The sequence below is a fragment of the Tamandua tetradactyla genome, chromosome 4, assembly GCF_023851605.1.
Source record: "Tamandua tetradactyla isolate mTamTet1 chromosome 4, mTamTet1.pri, whole genome shotgun sequence".
Taxonomy (NCBI): Eukaryota; Metazoa; Chordata; class Mammalia; order Pilosa; family Myrmecophagidae; genus Tamandua; species Tamandua tetradactyla.
The window spans coordinates 115,659,113-115,678,477 of record NC_135330.1 but is presented as its reverse complement, the minus strand read 5'-3'; the positions used below and the strand labels follow the sequence as shown (position 1 = coordinate 115,678,477).

Below are 19,365 nucleotides of genomic sequence, written 5' to 3'. Positions count from 1 at the left end.
GAAAGGAGATGGATGCCAAAAAATAAAAAATAAAGCTCTGCTCTGTCCTGGCAGACTTCCAACATCCTCTACTATTCGCCTTGGTAGCCTGTGAAAAATAAAATTCTGTGCTCATTCTTGATTTGGAAATTTTTATAAATATTATTTTTCTCTGAACATCTATTCCCTGAGACCAAAGAGCCAAAGAGGTATTTTGTGTGTGTGCATGAATATAATGTTTCTAGCATTTAAAACATTGGCATAGAGAATCATCCAGTATGATTTTGAGGAGAAATAGAAAATCTGCTGAATTGCTAAAGCAGATATGGAGACTTTTTTTTTCCCCACCCCTGCTGTGGCTCATCTATAGAAATGACTACCACAGACATGGGAAAACATTTTAACACTTCATAAAATTCTTTTTTGACAGCAGGGGACACAGGAGCCAAATTTCCCTGGGTGGAAATTTTTTAAAGAATGTTTCACTGAGAGGCTCTGAAGAAGTGAATGATTTCAGAAGGAGCTTTTCAGGCGGAAGAAATGTGGGCGAGGCTGCGAATGTGCCAACACGGGGTCTGATGGCTCACGGCAAGGTCGGGGACCCTTCACATTTCACTCCCACTCTCAGCACAGGGACTGGCCCTTCATAGGGACCCAATAAATATTTGGGGGGCTCTGAATTTAATCATTCACTCAAACACCTGAGCACTTTATGATTTTAGCCAAAAAAAAAAAAGATAGATGAGGCTGCGAGAGAGGAGGACCATTAGGGAGTCCCGTGGCCACTCCTGGCCTTCACTCTGACCAGGCTTTAGAGCCTGCAGGGTGCCAGGCCCACACTGGCCGGGGTGAAAGCCTCCTTAAAATTCTCAGTGTGGCAATGACCTCTGCAGCAAGGCAAATCCACTGCGTGTGCACAGAGGGAAGGCTGACCCCCTCCTCCATGTTTAGCTGTGGCATCGAGGCTGGGTGCTGGCAGATATCTGATGTGTTTATATATTCAGGAATGTGAAAGGGGCTATCTCTGACATAAGGACAGCAGAATTTTTCGAGCAGGAAGAGACCATAGAGGCTTATCTGGTCAAACACCTTCACTGTAGGGAGGAGAAAACTGAGACTCAGGGAGGTTAAATGTCTTTCCGCAAGTCACATGACCAGCGACTGGCCATGCTGCATTAAAACCAGGATTGCCTCATGCCTGGTCAAGGTCTCTCCACTGTTTGCTGAAGACGAGTTGATGCCATCGCCAACGGAGAAGGCAAGGTGCTTGGTGGCTCCAGCCTTTCTAATCTCCAGTTGAAAGAACACAAAAAAAACCTTCCAAGTAAAATTCTCAACAAGAGCATGTTCTATGTGCTCTATTTTAAGGTAAATGGCATATTAAAGCAAAGTTTAGTCAAAATGCAACATTCGGAATATGTTCTGCAGTTATTAAGTTTCAGCCCAATTTTCAACACCACCTTCATTCCCCTCTGCATTTGGTCAACAGCTAACGTTTGTGCTTCTCTGTGTCTACAAGAGCCATTCCACATCGGGGCGTAGGCGAAAAGAGAACAATAAATAGCTCCTTTCTCTGTTTAGCTCAAAGTATTGCTACCTAGCTCCAGCAAACCAAAACCAAACCAAATCAAACAAAAAACTGATGCATATACAGTAATTAGAGAATAATAAAATGTTCGAGTAGACAGTATTCACACGTGCTGTGGATGGTAAGAGTTTTCAGCTCTTACAGTTGGGAAAGATTTCATGGAGGAAGTGTGATTAAAGCTGGGCTTCAATTCTGGCACAAGCAAGAAGGGAAAATTTTCAGATACGGGAAGTAGCATAAAGCAATTGCATGGAAGAGAGAAAAAGAGCAGGGCTAGAGGCAAATATTTAGTTTTCTAACCACGTGCATGTGGTTAGAAGCATGTGCATTCAGATGGGATGCCAATACATCCCTTCAACTCATCCTTTAGTAAAATAGTTATAATATACTCCAACGATTATTTTTATTTCTTATAAAACACATGCACACACATGACCACAGAAAGCAAACTGTACTGGGAACCAAGAGTCTTAGATTCTAATCTACCCATACACTACCGAATGACCTTGGCCCCAAACATCTGCTCTCTGAGTCTGTTTCCTCCCCTGTACAACAAGAGGGATTGACCCCAATGGGTCTCTGAGGCCTCTTCTAGCACTGACATCCCACAGCTTCTACTTTTCATTCCTGTTCATTATATCTATGACACACACTCATAAATTAATATTAATAAACTCTTCTCTATTGCCTTCTGCTTTCCCATGTGCATTTTTCTCCATTTAACCCCCTTCCCCCTCTTTTCTCTTACCAGGAAGCATGTTAGGAGATTACCAATGTGGGAATATCATGGAGTGTTTAAATTTTCATTAGATCTGTGTGTGTTGTAACAAAGCATGCACAATTGATCATCTTGACATACATATTAATAATTAAATGCTACGGCACATGCTTTCTGAATTTTATAAACAGCTCCTGTCTGAGCTTTGAAATGACAAGCCTTGCCTATAACTGAGCAGGCCTGTGGGGAATTCCTGTAAAGCAGAAATGTTTAAGAAGCAAAGAAGACCAAAACCCCAAAGCCTCTGAGATAGAAAACTTGGAGAAGTTTCTGCCAAATAGTAAGTCACGAAGGCACATAAAGATGAGACAAGGATGATACAAGGATAAGATGGTATAAAAATGAGATAAGTCACTCATGCTGAAAAATTCTTCTATTATCTAGCAAATGAGGACTCTCCAGCTGGCACAGCAAAGAAAGTCCCAGGTGCTATAAGAGGCTAACTGATGTCCTCCTCTAACATCTTTGATGGTGGCACATCCATGGTCAAAAGTAAAAGATTATTCCCAACAGAAATGAATGGATGGTCTACTCCCCAAACCCTTGGCTGGGTTTAGTTGCTTCTCTTCGGCAACTTTAAGCTGAGGCTCAGATGAAAACAATGCTTATTTGATTATATTTAATAGCTGGTCCTGGGATGAAGACCAGAGTTATGAAATGTGAGGACTTCAACAACTGTTGGCAGAACAAACACCACCATCGTTAGACTTTGATGTAGACTTTCCAAAAAGTCACTACTTTTCCTTCATATTATTAATGGCCTGTGATTTTTTTTTTCTCTGGGCAACTGCTATTTGCTCAAATATGAAAGCAAGGACAACTCTGGCAAGCAAGGCAAAGAGACAAGTGCATCTAATTCAGCTGAATGATCTCACACCTGAAGTTTCCCTTGTCCAGTTTAACTAGCTGGCTATTTGCAGCAATAGGCATACACGAACCCATACTTAAACCATGACTTGAGCTTTGCAAATTGTTCCTCAGCTTTCCTGGAAATTGTTAGGAGCCCATTTTTCAGGATTGCAGACCTGCCACACATGCTTTAATAACGTATATTGTCAATACCCCTGCTTCTGAGCTGTCTCAGCACAATTCCCAGACATGCTCAGGTTTCTAATGGATGGGCTGCATTGGGGCATTGTGGAGAATTGCACTGACAACATGGGGTTGTTCCTGGTGGGAGGGGGCACTCGGGGCCAGTGCTGATTAACAAGGAGATTTCCAGTTATCCTAGAAAAAGAAAACTGAGATGACATTCCTGAGAAAACCAAGATATTCCCAGGAATATTAGTGCAGGTAAATGGGTGCATGACTGATGATGTTCCCAGAAAATGCAGCAGGTATACCTATCCTGTGGACTTCAGCAGTTATTATTTAAGAAGCAGTTCTGAATTCCTGATACAAAAATTACCCCACTACCCCAAACTGAGCTGGGAAAGTAGAAAATGTGACTGAGTCAAGGAACCAACTCTGCCAGAAAGAAGGAAACTCGCAACTGGCAATAACATATATTTCAAATTCAAAGGATGATGAAATGTGCACATACCTACCCATGGCCAGTTACCACTAATATTTTCATGATGAATCTTAGAATCTGAGCCCCTGCACACCTGGGGAATAGTCATCATTTAAAAATACATGGACGGGCCATGGTGGCTCAGTGGCAGAGTTCTTGCCTGCCATGCCAGAGACCAGGGTTTGATTTCTGGTACCTGCTTATACCAAAAAAAAAAAAAAAAAAAAAAAAAACCCACATGGAAGAGAATGGAAAATTCCAAGGGTGCTCAGTGAGCTATGCAATCTTCTGGTTCTACCTCAAAGGCTCAATTCCAACTCAGACTCACATTTAAGTCAGTGTGAAGGATCTAGGCAAGAAAGACACAAGTGCTCGAGTCTCCTTGGACACTCACAGCTGGTATGTGTGTCCCTTCATAGCACAGTCCCTGCTGATATCTGCAGGCTGCTGATATCCTTCCTGGAATCAAACTGCAGGGCAAAGGGGGATCCCTTAAGCAGTAATAGATAGACGAGGTTGTCTTGACAGTTGCTATTGGGGATAAGTCAACATGAATTCTTCTGTTGGTTCTCTGACTTCGACTCAGCAAATATCCTCCAGGCTGCTACCAAGGGTCTGGTAAAGTGTAGTGATTTCCAGTGAAAGCATAGCAAGTGAGCTCTTTGATTTGCTTGATTACACACACAAGTTGAAACCTATCACCAGCAGACAGTTCTAACCCCGATGTCAAATTACTCTATGAAGTTGCTGGAAATTTCTGAACTCACTATTTCAGGCTTCCTTTTTGCCTTCTTTTCTATTTAATTTCATTCACTTACCCAACAAATATTTATTACATATTCCAATGTTCAAGAAATTTGATATGTATCAATGACTAATAAACATCCTCTGTGACATTTATTGAAATAATCAAGTAATGCAATTTCTTAAAAATGACACATTTTGACAAGTGCTATGAAGAACCTGATGTGGCACAATGACAGCAAACCTGCTAGGAGAAGGTGGATCAAAAATGCTCCTAGGGGCAGGGGGAAAGGTAGGTGTGGCTTTGGAGCCAAGATCTAAGGGACAAAAGAGTTCAAGCATGCCAAGAGAAGGGCAGAGAGAATTCCAGGCAGAGGGAACAGAATGTGCAAAGGCTCTGAGGTCAGAGGACACATTGATGGAGTCAGCAGGAAGGGGACCAGTGGGGATGACACAATGGGCAAAGGGAGAACTGGGGTAGAAGAGGCAGGGGAGATTTATAGGCTGGGGCAAGGGAAGTGGAGTGGGAAGCTAATCAAGGGATTTAAGTTGGGGTTGGGGGGTTGATCTCATTTACATTTGGATAAGATTACTCTGGACATTGTGTGAAAATAGGTTGAATTGGAATAAAAGTGGCAAGGGAGTGACCATGAATGGCAGAAACTGCAAAATGCCATCCAGCCTCCATTCTCTCCTTCTCCTTTTCTAGGTGAATTGTGGTGCTTTGAAGATGTATGTACCCCAGAAAAACATGTTCTTAAATTTAATCCATTCCTGTGGATGTGAACTCTTTTGTAAGTAAGACTTCTGATGAGGTTACTTCAGTTAAGAGCTATGAGCCACCTCAATCAGGATGGGTCTTGATTCTATTACTGTAGTCCTTTAGAAGGGGCAATGAAAGACAAACAGAGAGAAAGCCACAGGAAGTAAGCAAGAAGCTGAAATCACTGAAACCCAGAAGAGAACACAGGCCTGGAGAGGCCACCATGTATATTGCCATGTGATAAGATAAGGACCAAGAATCACTAGCAGCCAGTCCCAGAATGCCAAGTTTTTGGAAAGAAAGAATCACCCTGATGACTTGATTTGAACTTTCCTTTAGCCTCAAAACTGTAAGCTAATAAATACATGTGTTTAACCTGACCCATTTTAATGTAATTGCTTGAGCAGCCTAGGAAACTAAAACACAAACTTATTTTATTCTGGATATAAATGGACCCAGGCAAAAAATTATATTTCCCAGCTTCCCTGTAGCTAGGCATGGCTACATGCAATACTTCACTCCAGCAAGGCATAAATGGAAATCTATTGGGGAGTTTTGTGCAAATTTTGCTTTCTTGCTATAAAGGTACATCTCGTTCCTCCTCGTTTCTTTCTGTCCTTTTTGTATTATTCCAGCCTGGGAGAAAAAAAAGACATGATGGCAGGAGCAGCAGCAGCCATCCTAACCAAGAAAAACAAATAGCATCATAGAAACTTCTGCCTTGATCGCCTCGAATCACTGAATCATTGCCAACAAACATCTATATTTTGATTTGACTGTGAATGAAGAGAAAAAAAATTCCATTTGTTTAAGATACAGTTGGTAGTGTTTTCTGTTATTTACAGGTTAACACAGTACCTAACTGATACACCAGACTATTCAGTAGCTTAGGTGGCCTGGACTTGAGTGGTGACAGATACATGAAGAAAAGTGGGCCAAAGGGGGATATATTTTTGAAGGTAGAAACAATGAGACTTCCTGATGGCCTTGATGTGGGGGCTTTGGTTGTGGGGAAAGGAGTGTGTGAAAATCATTCACAGGATTTTGGCCTGAGAATATTAAATTGGTAAGGAAAAACCAGAAAAGGAACAGGTTTGAAAGTTAATAGTATTGATATTGAACGGCTTTTTTTGTTGTTGTTAACTGGTTTTTGTGTGGGCAGGCTCTGGGAATTGAACCCGGGTTTCCAGCATGGCAGGCGAGAAAATTCCGCCACTGAGCCACCATTGCACTGCCCAATAGTATTGATACTGATATTTTAAATTTGAGGTGCCAAGGTGGAATCTATGGTGATAATCTCCATTCCTTTGTTTTGTATAAGATGGGGATTTCCCCACAAAAGCTCCTGGTCCTGCATCATCCCTCCATCTATTCTTTCTCAGGGAAGTGATTCTCCTTTTCCCAGGAGCCAGCCTGCTGGAGAGAGCACACATCCCCCTGCTCCTCCCTGTGCTAACTGGTGCAGGGGCAGGACCTGCGGGAAGGGACTTCTGGTTGTCACTGCTGCCTGCAGCCAGATTTTCAATTCCAACCTCGAGGTTCAGCATCAGGCAGCCAATTATTGCTGCACATCTAAACCTCATTTTCCTATTTGGCTTTTATTGGGAGTAAAAAGCTGATATTTTGATGCCCACCTGCTATGCCTCTTAATCTCTCTCTCCGTGGTTTCAACCTGCACTCACTCACACCTGTGTGTAACGTCAGGTGGGCACACTGCATTCTTCCAGCCACATCATAAGGACCTGTTTTAATTGGTAGTTCTCTCAATAGATAATGCCAAAGAAAACTAAAATTTCCCTATTCTAAACCCATGGCTGCTACCAATCTTTACTATTAGAGCCAGGGCTGGAGTCTTCTCTGCTAGGGGGATCTTCTTTGCATGCATTGAGAATGCATTTAAAGGCATTTGACTATTTTCTTTGTGGGAGCTGTGCTTTTACAATTGTGTCCTCTTGCCCTCTCTTCACCTACCAATTCACCTTTCCTTTCCATCTACCCACTAAACCATTCTTTCAAAGGTGGTGTCAGTATTAGCCTTCTTTGTCCTATCCCTAGTAACCCTAACTTGAAAGCTGTTAGACATATACAGTTGAATAAAAAGGCTGGTCCTCAAAACTGGAGCATCTGGGGCGGGCCGCGGTGGCTCAGCGGGCAAGGTGCTTGCCTGCTATGCCGGAGGACCTCGGTTCGATTCCCGGCCCCAGCCCATGTAACAAAAACGGAGAAACAGAATACAATAAAACAAGAAAATGTTTAAAAATGTTTCCCTTTCTTCCTTCCTTCTATCCTTCCTTCCTTCTCTCTGTCTTTCCTTTAAAAAAAAAAAAAAAAAAAAAAAAACTGGAGCATCTAGGTAAGGTGGTCTGACATCAGTTTTGAGCCACAACAGCTCTGTTTTCCCAGTTTCTGGACCATTTCCATAGAGTAGGCATCTTGCATTGGTCTCACACTGGGTATTTGGTCACTTATCAGTATGAATCGGAAATTTCTTAAATGAAACCCTAAGTTACTATGAAACTGTCTTTCGACAACAAAGCCAGACAAAACATCTTTTTACATTTAAGATCCTGGTTTTTCCATGCGTCTCTTTCATCCCCTCCGAGCAGTTACATTCTCCCTTGCATTTTACACTGATGAAAGGGGTGACAGGCATTTTGGCACATTGCATCACTGAAAATAATACTCATTCTCAGAATGAATATGTATATTGCCTGTGTCACCATCCCGCCTGGGCCCCTGCACCTGGCAGGGAGCGGAGCATGTCACTGCTACAGTGTCATTCAGGGGTTTTTACAAAACCAGAGGAAGTTGGCAACAGTGATGCATTATACTGCTGTGGCGTTAACTGCAGACACAGATACAGTGCCCATAAAAAATATATATGTATGCCCTTTTTTTTGAATAGAGCCCTGGGTAATTACCCTGACTATTGTTCTGTGAGAGAGAACCATTTACACCCCTTCATCAATTTAAGATCTGGACATGAAAAATCACTGGCGTGAAGTCGTTAAGGCAATTTGCTTTCCAAATGAGCAAAGGACAGAGTAACAGCAGAAAACTCTCTCCTCCTAATTTTCCATGTTGGTAGCCGAGGCTCACCTCAGATAAAGGATCCTTAAGGGGAAGAGTTTTTCTGGTGGCAGCTTCTCCTTAAACAGAGCCCAAGGACAGTGTGTTCCGTGTCTGCTGCCTGTTCTCATCAGCCCTGGGAGGACATGCGTGTCTCAGGTGTGCTGTGAGCTGCGGGGTCCGGCAGGTACAGCGCTACCTGGCTGCCCTGCCCCGGTGGCCAGGGCTGGGTATTCTGAGGAAAAGCTACAGAAATGTTGCTCACCTGGGGAAGCAAGCTCTCAGGGCAGGGTCCGTGTTCCGCCAAGTTGCCACAGAACGTGAAATAGGTTATGAGGTTTGCCATTCAATGTGGAGTAAAATGGGAAATCATGGATCTACTTACCCCCAAATGGAAATAAAATAAAATAAAATGAATTTAAAAAGAAAAGGCCAAAACCACAGCAAGAGATGGCCCCCAAATTTCTACTTACATTGAGTGAGGATCCCGGTTAAGGCGTTTTTAAAGTTCTCCTTGGCTTCCTCCATCTGCTGCTCGTGGGTAGCCTTTTCGTTCATCAGCCGGCGGACGTGGCTGTTGGCCGACTGCACCATGGAATAGAACTGGTTTGCGGAACGCCGGTTCACTTCCCCTCGTTCAATCCAGGACAGGAGCACCGTGATGGCCTCTGAAAACTTGCTGTCGTCTGGAAACGTAAAACCATAAGGCACTGATCACCTCGCAGCCAGCAGGTGCACTTCACTCGGTTTCCCTTCGAAAGGCAGGGCGAGGTCCGTACGAGGGCACACGCTTTCACAACTTGACACACGAGCTTTCCTGAGACTAACTATTCTGTGGTTTCATTTCTCCAGTCTTAAGTCCACGGTAGACTGGGTCCACCCAAGAAACGAAGGGTGGCTCCCCTTTCATCTACCAAAGTGCTACAACAGCTTCCTCCTTCCCCTAAACCCTGATGCCGCTTCCTTAAGGTTGCCTTGAAAAACTTACTAAGCTATTTGGCCTCCACTTTGTGGCTTCATTCACTTATCAGAAATATTATACAGTGATACTATTATTTTCTGACTTGCAGAATCAGCTGAGTTAGTGTCCAAGTGCGGACCACAGATTAAATTAGTTTAAAGCCAGTTGTAAGGCAAGATATTGTTCCCAAGGCAGACAGTAGGAATAAGTCAATGCTTGCTCTACTGAGATTCAAAACTAATTTCATTTTAGGTTGGAAACGACCTATTTGATTAGGCTGAAAAACAGGATATTTGTTTTCAACCAAAGAAGGCATGCTTTCTCGTGTGGTCAGTGTTTGCTTTGCAGGCTATTAGAAAACCTGTTTGAACCAGATATGAGGTTTGTTTGGGGGGGGGGGGGGCAGTGTGCAGTGGGGTGGGGGATGAGGTACTACCTGTAAAAAACGAATAAAGTTTATTTCCAAGAAAGCAAATAGACTTGCCTGTCTGGGAATGGCTACTGGAGCAGACCTAGTTACTTACATGTCTTGGAGGTGGAGAAAAAGCAAGTTTGAAGGTTAATTAGAATTGGAAGTTGTATGTCAGTTAATACAACGTTCATCGATCCTACTGCCGAAGGCTCACTGTGTATTTTCCAGGCAAACTTGAGGGGAGAAGCCTTCATTGGTATTTTTTTTCTACCCCTAGAATAAGGGATTTTTTAAAAATCCTACATTTTTTCAAGTTAAGTAGGTAGACTCTGAATTCTAAAACTCAGGAGCAAAATTAGACTGGAAGAGGCAGATTTTTCATTCGACAAATACTGTGTGCCTACTGGATGCCAGGAAATGTCCTACCAAAGAAGGTAAATAAGAGACGACTTGATGCCTTTATGCATTGATTGTTTTTGGGGTTTTTTTTGCATGGGCAGGCACCGGGAATCGAACTCAGGTCTCCGGCATGGCAGGGGAGAACTCTACCTGCTGACCACCGTGGCCCACCCTGCACTGTTTTTTAAATGTGTATGTATATTTACATATATGCACCCTAGATGAACAGACAAGATCATATTTGGTGAAGAAATTTTGCTTTATTTTACTTACTGGATGCGTTCTAATCGACCACGGTTACTGGTATTTTACACATTATACAAGAACTTCCAAGTGTGGAGTGCACCGTGAATTTTGTAAAGTGCTGGGTGAATATCCTTAGTGCCTTTTCTCCCAAAAGCCTCCTCCCAGCCGTGCTGCGGCACCCGTGGTCTGCCTGCTGCTTGCTCAGGAGGTGTGGACATCGGATGAAGGCAGCCCTTCACCTCACCGAATGCCACATGGAGCGTGTGCCGCCTGCCCAACAGCAGCAGCAGCTATGGGCCGTGCGCTATGCATCAGCCACGGTTTCAGGTCCTCTCCAGCCGCCACAGTAGCTGTCTGGGCTTGGGGATCAAAGCTGCTTTCTGTGCAAACTTGCCCTCTCCCCCTCACAATTTAACCAGATCAAGATAGTTAGCCGGCTGGGAAATGCCTGCAGGGCACCTTGTGGACCAAAGACTCAAGCTTCCTTAAAAACCCCAAACCACAGGCACAGAACACAGGTGCCGGCTCAGACGATTTTGTTTACTCTGGAATTTCAGTCTGAGTTCAACCCTCGGTGAACTCTTGCTGTAGTGGTTTCTTATCTCGTTTCATGGACCAGAGCGGCTTGTGTGAGATAAAAATCCATCATGTAACTTAACACTACATTCAGCCACGGAGAGGCTCATAATTTAGCATTATGTTTGTGAGAAGCCCACCGCGACTGTTAGAGCCAGAATAAATTCTGCCTCCCTCACAAGCACTACCTCTCTCCTTGCCAATATGTGTTAGGGGAATGGACCTCGGAACAGACAGCAGGAATAAACTTAACGCTTATAAAAAATCTTTTTTTTTTCCTCTAAAATGAATAACAACAACAAGAAAGGGAATGCTGACTTCATGTACCATTTTTTCCCTCTGCTGTGATGTTCATCTCTACATACCATAGAGAAAGAAAAATCTCAACAATAGTGTTACTGGGCTTACAAGGAGAAAGAACAGCACTGTTCGTCTTGCCTTACCTTTGCAATCTGCTAGCTTTTCCTTCTCTTACTTGTGGTCATGCAGTTCATAAATATACTAACATACTTTCAGGAAGAAGGGGCTTAAATTTTTAAAATGTGTGTTTGCTCAAATGATCTGAAAATCAGATCTTCTTGTTCTTCACTCCTAGACCTGAAACATAAGTTCACGGGCAGATTACTGTTAACCAACAGCTTTCAGGAGCAGGAAATCACATTCCTTAAGAGGAAACAACTAAAAACGCACTACTTAAAAAGTAATTTAGACAAGAGATTTTCAAACATTTTAACATGTACGAGTAGGCCGAATTCCATTAGCTTAAAAGATGCATCTGGTTTTGAAAACTCCCAATTTCATCTTCATTTCTGAACTTTCTGAAACTGGCAGGCCCATTCATGATGGATGCACCGACGTTCAAATTAAATTAAAAAAACATTAGTTAGGGCTATGATTAGTAACTCTAGTCAATATCTGTTGCCTGTGAGCAGTGGCTTCAATTTATATTAATTAAGACTAAGCCAGTAACTCTCTCTCTCTGCATGGCTACGTGAGTGTATTAGGGTGGTCATTTTCCATACCCAACTCTGTAAATTCAATTTTGTATTCAGTGGAAAGATCGCTGAGAAAACCATATCCACTAATTTAAACTGGGTTTAGATTGCTGCAATATTAAAGCTATTCATGTGGAAAGAAATGCACACTGCTCATAAAGAACCACATCAAAGAACCACTTAGATAAATTTGAAATACTTCCCATGAACATGCTCAGGCGTTAACACCAAACCCAGGTACCACTGAGAAACTCTAACAGGCAGATGTGCTTTCTGCATCTTAAGGATTGGAGTAGGAAGATGCACCATTTATTTGCTCACTGAGAACTGTCCAGTGTTTTCTAATCAGGGTCCTTGCACCATCCTGCCTGGGTTACTTCAAACCTTGGTGAGTTGGCACCCCTGCCCGGTTTGCATTTTCCCCTTCAGAGACCCCTCCCTCCATTCCTCTGTCATCTCCCTTTGTCTGGCACCTTGGCTGCACCAACCTGCTCTTCATATGCTGTGCCTTCTTACTAGATGCTCTCACACGTCCAGTCCACCTGGCTAACTGCTATTCTTCATTCAAGATCCAGGGGAAGTGCCCTTTCCTTAAGGAAGCATTTCTGCAACTCTGGGTATCCCTTCGCTGTGTGCATCCACAATTCTCCACATATGTTGCCACTAAAGCATTAATCACGCTGCACAGTAATTGTTGGTTTACAGATTTGTCTCCAGTTGTTGAAGAGCCCATTGTGAAAATAAAATTTCCAAAACACATTTCAACCCGCTGCTCACTCTTTCAGCTTTTCCCTTTGTAGTTTATCTATATTTTATTATACTCTGTTTCTAATAGATTGGCAGTGATGTGTTCTAGAAGGAAACAACTTCTAAGGTTAAAAGTTGGGAAACATCATGGTTGATAACGAATGTTTTAGTTTCATGGTGAACAGTATTTTCACTTATACTATGGTCTATCAGAGATAAATGTTCTCATGGCACCTTCAGACCCTGGAGTTCCATTCTCATTGGTGATGAAAGTTTAATGTGATGGAAGGTCACCACCCAAAAGCAGAGACTTCTGCACTGAGCCTCCAACCACTTTATCAAATAACTCAAACAATATTTTTGAAAGCACTTTTAATTCTAGAAAGGTGACACAATTTACTTGGGTGTGTGAGGAGTAAATAATATTGTAATGATGCTCTATCAACCTTCGATGCCACCACATAAATTCATGCCCTTCTCATTTCATTTCTGATTACGTCAGACTTTCCCAACCTCCCTCCTCTCACTCTTGCAAGTTTATTAATACTTGGGACTTAGTAGGCATTTTGAAAAAACCTTCATATAGAATAAAACTTTACTGCTCAAAGACTACAAGTACGAGCAAGAGTAAGCGTCACTTGAAGGCTTTTTAAAAATGCAAGCTCAATTTTACTAAGACCTTCTGCCTTTGAATCTGCATTTTGATCCCAAGTAATTTATGCCCATACTAGAGTTTGAGAAGCACTGGGGTCAGTGACTCCTGGAATTAGATTAACCCCTAAATTGGTTAGGGGTTAATCTAAGTTGAGGTCATGCAAGCCTGAAATGAAAGTAGCAGCTAAGATAGTGGAGACACACGATTTTGATGTGATTCTCACGAGCTTTATAAGTTCCTGATCCCAACCTCCCCATCCCTAATAAAAGAAGAGCTTCTCAAATGTCTGTCATAAAAAATGCCAAAAACCTGTAAAAAGGCATGGAGACCCCTTCAATGACATACTGGTCATCGACTGGTGGAGCCCCTGCCCCAACCATCTCTGGGAATTTTCTGATTCTATAGGGGTGTGCATCTTTGCTTGTCTTTGACTAGGCTATTTTGAAAGTCTGTAGGGATAGAACAGAAATTATGAAAAACTGATAACGGTGCAAATAATTCCTCCTCCTAAAATCGCAAATTAATTTTGTCCAGTAGAGAATACAGATCTCTATAAGGCAAATTCTCCTTTGAACCAGTTTTAATGTCGTGCTGGTTCCCTCATTGATTACTGAGTTAAATAAAATCTCTGGCACATGTTCATACATTCCTAGGACAGTTGTGATCTCACTGGCATGGTGTTCTTTAATAGCAGCTGGACTGAAAGCTCCTCAGAGGCAAGGCCATGTCACAGTCTATTTGAGACCCCAGAGTGGGGCACACAGACTAGGGCTCAGCAGGGGTGCACTTGAGGAGCTGGAATCAAACTGGCATCTAGCTACTGAGGAGAAGGAACCAAACTGGCAGATTTGTGTTTCTCCCCTTTGGCTACAGAGGGATATCTGCCCCTGACTTTCAGGACAATAGGAGGGATAACAGCCAGGCCAAGAGATGGCATTTGAGCAGTTAGGTGGCTGTGCCCTTATTAAAGCTGGTCTGTAAAGAAACAACAGGTGGAGAGACCCCACGTTTGAAGCAAATGTCCCTAGAATGAGAAAAATTAAGAAAGGCACTTAATACACTTTTCTTTCCAAAGCAATGGGACACAGACACACAATTTAGTTCCTGTAAAGAGGAGAAAATTAAGGATGCACTATGCAAATGTGCTGGTTATACCTGCTTCACGGTCAAGCAAAATGTATCTAGATAAAATGGCCTCTCCCGCCTCTGTGAAGGACAAAAGCGCCTGAGGACTTGATTCTCAGACAAGCTTGCTCTGCTCACGTTTCTCTCGCCCCCCCGAGAAGGAAGCCTGGCTATTAGCTAATGGAACTTCCCCTTGGCTCAAAGCACTATTGATTTTTACTTCCATGGAACTATAGTTATTGACAGCCATGTCAGCAAAAAGCCGTCGCCCCTTCTAAACCTCCTTCTCCTGGCAGGCAAACACTGGGACGTTCTGTATGCAAATCGGTCCAGTGCTCTGGCAAGTGAGAACACAGGTCCTAGGACCACATTCTTGGTAACACACCAGGAAATCCCAAGGGTAGTTAGTGCCCCAAGAGCTTTGTTGGCGTTTCACCATGTAGAGAGGAACTCTTCATTTCAGCAAATCATGAAAGATTACGTGAAGCTTTCCAAAGGCAGAAAGAGAGTACAAAAAACTTTTAAATGCTCTTGCCAAGAGAAATCCCCAATGATTTAGGATATAATCCTTCTTCGCTGTCTAATCAATCTCTTCCTTCCACAGTCCAAACAGAGGGCTCCTCCAGGGGTGGATGGTCTGTATTAGACACACTGAAATTCATTATCTCTTCTGCCTGGCGCCACTGTTTCCAATAAAGTGTAATTATGCTGCTATTGAGTGCCTTCTCTCTTTCTCAAAGCTGTGCTATAAACTTTTGGTCCACCAGCAGTTACTTCCCAGTCAGTCTTCATTAAGGTGAATTGTCTCAGAATGATGTCTATTTAATCAGCAGGGAGCCTGCTAATTTTCTTTTTGAGAATCTGTATTAACATATCAGACTCGGTCCCTGTGACTCTAGGGCTCAGATGCTACACAGTTAAACACTCAGTGGTTCCTCTGGTTTCGGAGGCTAAGCGGCCACTGAGTGGGGTTGCCTGGTCCCTGGAGACCCCCTCCTCTTGCCCCACTACTGCCGACATGGACTGGGTGTCTGTCTGTGACATCACCTTAAACTTCCCAGTATTATAACATCTATATGATATATTAGTTATATGTCAGTTATAATAGCTGGGAGTGCTTTGTAATTGCCTCTATTATTTGAGATACATAAACTCTGTGAGGTAGGGGCTTGTATGCTGTTTTCTTTCCCTCCAGTGGCCAGCATGTGCTAGGCACATGGTAAAGAGCTCAACTAACACTTGCTGAGTGATGGAAATGATGGGTGACTGCACCTCAATTTCCCCACAAGCGTGGTCAGGGTCATTGTTCCTAGATCCTAACAGGTGAGGAAGATAGAAAAGGAATTTACTGAGCACCTACTATTTGCACCATCTTCACAGGGAAAGACACAGAAGGCTTTGAAGATCGTACAGTAGACTTCACAGATTTTACTGGATAAAGCTAGCTTTCAAAAAAAAAAGTGAGAATAAACAAGCACGATGTAAAATGGTACAAAAATGTCTGTAATAAATCCAAGATAGCAAAGTTTCTCTGGAGAGGAAAAAAAGATCAAATCCAATTAGGCATTTTCAGATTGCATTTCCATTTCCTTCGTGACACAGGCTTCTGTACCTTAGCCCTTGACTACATTTTAAATCCCCACATCAATGAAATCATCTTCAGGGAAACAGTTTTCCTGGCTCCTCCTGTCTGGCTTTGCAGCGTTATAAGGAGCATGGAGTGGATTTCCTCTTCGAGACAGCCAATTTCCTAAGCAATTAAATGCTGTTTATATTCCAAACTCTGTGCTGGGGTTGAAATTGTCAAGCTTGATATTACCTGACTCTTGCCTGAGATGTGTCTCCAGCTAGTTCATTCTACTGTAACTGCCATCTATTAAAATTTCCAATCTGTTCTCTCCTCGAGGGATCACGTAGTACTTGGCAAAGGTGCAGCTTCTGAATTCTGCAAATTATACTCATCTATATAAATATATATGTTTGAAATGGCAAGGCTTGCGGATTGCTTTGCTAAATTGACATCCCAATCTGCTGTCCTCTAAAAGGAGAGGTAAATGCTGTGTACCTCTTACACACACAGACATTTCAGTGCCAGTTTCTTAAAAATAACATAATATAGATGCCAAACTCTCTTGAGAGTCCTCCATGAGGCTGCAGAACCAAAGTGCTAGACTTTGTCACTTCTAGATGCAGGCATGACCGAAGACAGTGGGATCTGTACAGATCATGAGCTGAGACCACCCAACACACTATGTGATATTAAAGAAAAGATAATTTGTCCCAATTAGCATTCCTGGTTGAGAATTTTGCTCTTTTTCACCCAAACCCACTCTTTATGCTTTCTCAGCTGCATGGGAAGGTAAGAAAATGTCTGTATTTATAGTGCACATATTTTTTATCAAAGGGATCACTGCACCTGTATGTATTTGCATCTGTAAGATGCCCTTTCTCAAGCAGCAGGGACTTCATCAGGAGCATCAGCAGGTGGTAGTCCCTGGTGTAATGGGCCATTTGCGTTGTCAACTGCAGATGAGGAGGGAGCTTCCAAAACCGGACAGGGGATGAGGGTGGGAAGGGCAGATTTTTTCTTTTTTCTTTTTTAAAGGCATAGAGTAATGCCAACTTCCTATCGTCCCAAAAGAGGTTTGGGGCAGCTTTTCACAAATTTTCTGTAATAAAATCAACTGATCCTTTCCACCACTGCTAGCAGTGTACTAGGTAAACCCTAAAACATTCAAAAGATGAGTTACATCTCTCCCCTCATCAGAAATCTTTAATGATTTCTCCCAAGCTTATGGAATAAATCCCAAATCCAGCGGCAGCCTTTGGGGCTGCATCTCATGCCCCCTACCCCAACCCCCCTCCGACTGCCTTTTCAGCTTCAGCTTCACCTGGATCTATAAACTTTCAAACACTTCTCAGGTTCCCTGGAACAGAGGACTTACCTTTCTCTGCCTGTGCCCAGCCCCTCCCTGCTTCTTTTTCTTTATTCCTAGGGCTCTAGCCTCTGCTTAGAATGTTTTTATTCCCCTTCTCCTGGAAAAAAAGTCCTGTTTATCCTGCAAAGTTCAAATTCCACCTCCTCTATGAAGATGCTCACCAACATTATTCCCAATTGCCCCAATTGCTCCTGAGTTCTGAAGCACATTGCTCGTATCTCAGTTGGCAAACCCGCCACCCGGTTTTGGATTACAGTTCATTGTTTCCTTTTAGACACTTGCAAGTGGCCAGCTATGCTAACAGAGGTTTTTACCTGTGTTTTCTCACATAATTCTCCCGGAGTCTATGACTGGGAGAGTCTAACCATCATTTGCCTGCAAAACGTGCAGATATGGCTCAAGCCATACAACTTTGGTTAATAACAGAACTGGAATCAGATATTTTTCTACCTTCAAACTTTGGGTCCTCCTTATTCATCACTGTCACTCCCTGGGGGCTGGCACCAACCTCTACAGGTATCTTTATCTCCCATAGCATCTAGCCCAGACAAGGGGCTCAGCAAATGTTTGGGGGGTGGGGGAGATGACAAGCACTCTCTTCTATTGCTAATTATCCTACTGGGGTTAGGAATGTCCTGGAAATTCAATCTCTGAGGACAGAGACTCCAGCTGGTGTCTCTCCTCCATGCTCTGTGGACCTAGCACAGTATCTGAAATTTGTTAAATAAAACTGTTTGGTGGATGTGCAAACTCTTTATAGAGCTTCAAGACATTTGTCTAGCTCATTAAACACTGGGCTAGAAGATAATAACCTGCTTTTGGGCTAGTGCTTCTGCCCCTCTGTCCCCTCACCCAATAAGTTATGGTCACAGGTTCATGAAGGACACAGGTGAGGGCAATGGAAAGGGGCAGGGCTCGTCCCAGGCAGGATGGCAAGTGCTAAGCTCTCCTGCTTCCAGGCGACCCCGGCTCACATGCTATTGGCTGGAGGGATGAGCAAGGCGTGCAGGGCTGTGGCATTTGGGGATCACCACGTCTCTACTTAAGCAGGGAATGGCTGATGCTAGGCAAGCCAAGTCAGCACGGCTCACCACATACCTTTCAGCTTCTCGGCCAGCAAAGAGGCTTCATGCTCCGAGTAGTGCATTATGGCCGGCGGGGAGGGGGGCCGAAGCCGGTCCTCCTCCAACTTGCGCCGGTGCCGCTCCTCCCGGGCGCGCATCCTCTGCTTGCACTCCCACTCATAGAAGTCATCCCTGGCCTGGGCAAAGTCCACATGAAGGCGACCTGAATCCTTTTTGTCTGTGCTAGAACCTAAGCGCATCCGGTAACCTGAAAACAATGGAAAGGCTCGTCACAACTCACCAGAAACTGAAAGCATATTTTGGCCCTGTAGCACATTAGACTTGCTCTCACATTACTTGCCCTTACAAAAGAAGCCTTTCCCTTAGGAGGTGGGAAACAGGTATCCTTCTAATTAGCAATCCTGAAGCACTGCTAAGGTAAGCCTATTACAGATTTGGGGATAGAACACACCTTAGGGAGAATGTTTCAGAGGGTCACCTACCCGTCTTCCAAACCACGCTGACAACAGAGGATGATCCCAAGAACCGGGCCCCTGATCATGAGTCCTTCTTCCCTCTGGCTTCCAGGAAACTCTGAAACAAATCTGGCATGCAGCATTTCCCCACCACCACCTTTTAATGGCCTTGATTTTATATTTTCAATTTGCTGTAACTCTTTCACATTAGCTCCCTTAAGTTCTATTTAGAAACAGCAGGAGTAAGTGAAGCCTAATTATGATTTTAAATAGCTCCGCCAGTGACTTCCACATCACCCAGCTCGCAAGATAAAGCTTCATTCTCCTCAATTCTTG

General features: G+C 43.3%; 1 protein-coding gene across 8 annotated transcripts in view; it reads right to left on the bottom strand.

Moving 5' to 3' along the window:
* ENOX1 (ecto-NOX disulfide-thiol exchanger 1) overlaps positions 1-19,365 on the bottom strand; it is a 311,721-nt gene that overhangs the window by 130,885 nt on the left and 161,471 nt on the right. For all 8 annotated transcript variants that reach the window (XR_013174569.1, XR_013174570.1, XM_077158331.1 and 5 more), the window contains 2 exons: positions 18,588-18,821; positions 8,908-9,120 (listed from right to left, as the gene is read on the bottom strand). Coding sequence is in view for 6 of the 8 variants with exons in the window: in XM_077158331.1 (XP_077014446.1) it covers positions 8,908-9,120; positions 18,588-18,821 (447 nt within the window). In the remaining 2 variants the exon portion in view is untranslated. The remainder of the gene's footprint in view (positions 1-8,907; positions 9,121-18,587; positions 18,822-19,365) is intronic.